Here is a 3,013-nt window from a genome sequence, read left to right as displayed (position 1 = left end):
TTTTGGTAACATGTTTCCTTCCCCTTTAAATATTTCTTGTATAGGTCGATACCAATTAGGGATAAAGTTTGAGGTATCTGAATAAAGGTAGATACCTTGATTTTCGTGTAATTCTCAAGGCCGGCTCTATGACAAGTTGGAATTTAAAAATGCACTCGAGGATTTTTTTGGTTTGGCAAAGAGCAGGTTAAGGTGCTTTTATGACAGGAATGGAGTAACACCTGTCACAGGAGTCGCTGGAGTCCGTGCCACACCCTGCACAAGGACACTTGAAATATCAGTGTGTAATAACGTAACTGGAATAGAACATACATCTAACTGTGTTCGCAGGACAAGGTGTGTTCTATGCACGTTTCTTATATGCTGATCCATAGTTTGTGAAGATCTTTCACTGTTACACATTCAACTCTCAGACACCTGTTGAAAGGGAAGAACTATATATAACTATTTTTCAGTGGGAACGAATGAAAGGGAAGCCTGTGCCTGAAGAAGGCCAAGGTCCATTGATGGGATCGACAGAGTTCTGCCTCATATCCCCACACAGGATTCTCTGGCTCAGAACAAGAAGCTCATCCCCGGGATGTGACAGAATGGACACCAAGGACTGGGCAATAGGAATGATCTTTTTGTTACAGACCACAGCAGGCCTCCTGGGGAATTGCTCTCTCCTTTACTGTTTTCTCTTCCTTTACCTCACAGGAGGCACCTCCAGGTCCACAGATCTGATTCTCAAGCACATGACTTTGGCCAACCTCTTAGTTCTGCTTTCCAAAGGAATCCCTGAAACACTGGCAGCTTTGGGGTCGAAACACTTCCTCAATGATTTTGGATGCAGACTTCTTTTTTACATTCAGAAAGTGAGCAGGGATGTGTCCATTGGCACCACCTGCATCTTGAGTGTCTTTCAGGTGATCATGATCAGTCCCAGGGACTCCAGGTGGGCACAGCTTCAGGGAAAAGCTCCCAGGTACCTGGGCACCTTCAGTATCCTCTGCTGGGTCTTGAACACGATGCTCAATATTTCGGTCCCTCTTTATACAACTGACAGATTGAACAACACAACCAGTATAAGGCACATAGATCACATCTACTGTTTTTCAGTAGGTTATAGCAGTATCACATACAAACTCTATGTGTCAATGGTTTCATTCCGTGATGGCTTCCGTTTGGGGCTGATGGTCGGCTCCAGTGGTTCCATGGTTCTTATCCTGCACAGGCACAAGCAGCGGGTCCGATACATTCATAGGCACGACCAGTCTGCTAGGCCCTCCCCTGAGACCACAGCTACCCAAAGCATCCTCGTCCTGGTGTGCTGCTTTGTTTCCTTGTGGACACTCTCTTCTGTCTTACACAGCTGTGTGGCCATTTTTAACAATCCCAGTTTCTGGCTGAAGAACACTTCTAAGCTCATTGCTGCCTGTTTCCCTGCTCTAAGTCCCTATATTCTCATGAGCCACGACTCCAGAGTATCTAGGTGCTTCTTTCTTTAGAGTGGAATTCAATCTTACCTAAAACGATCGCTAACATGTAAATCACATGCATATTTACAATGATCAGCTGCTTATCCATTCGTCTCCTTCAATGTATGACACTTGTGAAATTCGTTCACTACCACAGACAGGGACACAAGACAAACTGAGCTTTTGCTCCCAAAGAAACACCACCATCCATAGCAATGACAATACAAGTGTCATGTATTTATTAAGTTCATACATATGCAACTGACTCTATCTCTGCGTGGCTCACGGAGTTCACAGTTTATGCATTCTTTAAGCTATGGTTCCACTCTAAATGCTTCCAGATGATATAAAAGAGCAGGGATTGAGAAGAAAGGTTTTCTGTACCTTCAAAGGAAAAAAATACTCATGAGCCTAAGAGTTGTAATAATAGACAGAAATACTGAGTCTCATAGAAAAACTGTAGATTGTCCTTCTTTGTCCTCAAGAGGTATAAAGCTTATCATGTCTTTGACATGTAAACACAACCCGTATTAACTCAAGTTATGGCAATCAGCAGAACCTAAAACTGAAGGAAAAAAAGAGGCCTCTTGAAACACAAGCTGATAGAAAAACTTTTCTCTTCCAAAGCCTCCTTAAAATTACTTGCCAAGGGCACATACAGATCGCTAAACAGCTTCTTAACAAATGACAAAAGACATGAGCAAGTACACCTAATTTCTTCAAATGATTACTTATAAACTAAGGACTTTAGTCTTGTACCTGATTCATGACTATACTTGTTTCATTTTGTCTTGTTTATTGTCTTTTTAGGGCCACACCCCCGGCACAGGGAGGTTCCCAGGCTAGGGGTCCAATTCGAGCTATAGCCGCCAGTCTACACCACAGACACAGCTCGTGGAATCCAAGCGGCATCTGCCACCTACACCACAGCTCCTGGCAACACCAGATCCTTAACCCACCGAGCAAGCCCAGGGATCCAACCTGCGTCCTCATGGATGCCAGCCAGCTTCCTTAACTGCTGAGCCATGAAGGGAACTCCCGTGACTACCGTTTTAAAATAAAAAACTATGAGATCTCTTTCTGCATCTATCTTTCGGTGTGTTGGCATACAGTTGTTCATAGTAGGTAAGAGTTTTCAGGTAAACCTTTTTCTTTTTTTTTTTTAGGGCCACACCCATGGCATATGGAGGTTCCCAGACTAGGGGTCAAACCCAAGATGGAGCTGCCGGACTACCCCACAGACACAGAAAAGTAGCATCCGAATCTGCGTCTGCACCTACACCACAGCTCACCCGAATGCCGGATCCTTAACCTACTAAGCAAGGCTAGGGATTGAACCTGCATCCTCCCGGATGCCAGTCAGATTCATTAAACACTGAGCCATGACAGGAACTCCTAGGTCATCTTTTCAACACTAATCACTTTATGACACTTCTACTTAAATAGTTTCCTAAATCCTGATGGTAATTGGCACCTTCAGAGTGTTGCTAAGTTAAATTAAATGATGGAAATTCAGGGAATGTCTAGTTCATTTCTACATAAGATCAACTACT

At 43.6% G+C, this 3,013-nt stretch overlaps 1 protein-coding gene across 1 annotated transcript; it reads left to right on the top strand.

Moving 5' to 3' along the window:
• Window positions 1-590: 590 nt before the first annotated feature.
• LOC125133260 (vomeronasal type-1 receptor 4-like) lies at window positions 591-1,490 on the top strand. Its single transcript, XM_047791373.1, has one exon. It carries the CDS (start codon window positions 591-593, stop codon window positions 1,488-1,490), a length of 900 nt encoding a protein of 299 aa, XP_047647329.1.
• The last annotated feature ends 1,523 nt before the right edge of the window (window positions 1,491-3,013 follow it).

This window comes from Phacochoerus africanus, chromosome 8 (genome assembly GCF_016906955.1).
Source record: "Phacochoerus africanus isolate WHEZ1 chromosome 8, ROS_Pafr_v1, whole genome shotgun sequence".
Classification (NCBI taxonomy): Eukaryota; Metazoa; Chordata; class Mammalia; order Artiodactyla; family Suidae; genus Phacochoerus; species Phacochoerus africanus.
The sequence above is the reverse complement of the archived record's forward strand: the minus strand, read 5'-3'. Positions and strand labels throughout refer to the sequence as shown.

Bases quoted from the DNA above. Each gene is read 5' to 3' on its own strand.
- LOC125133260 (XM_047791373.1), top strand. From the start codon at position 591: ATGGACACCAAGGACTGGGCAATAGGAATGATCTTTTTGTTACAGACC.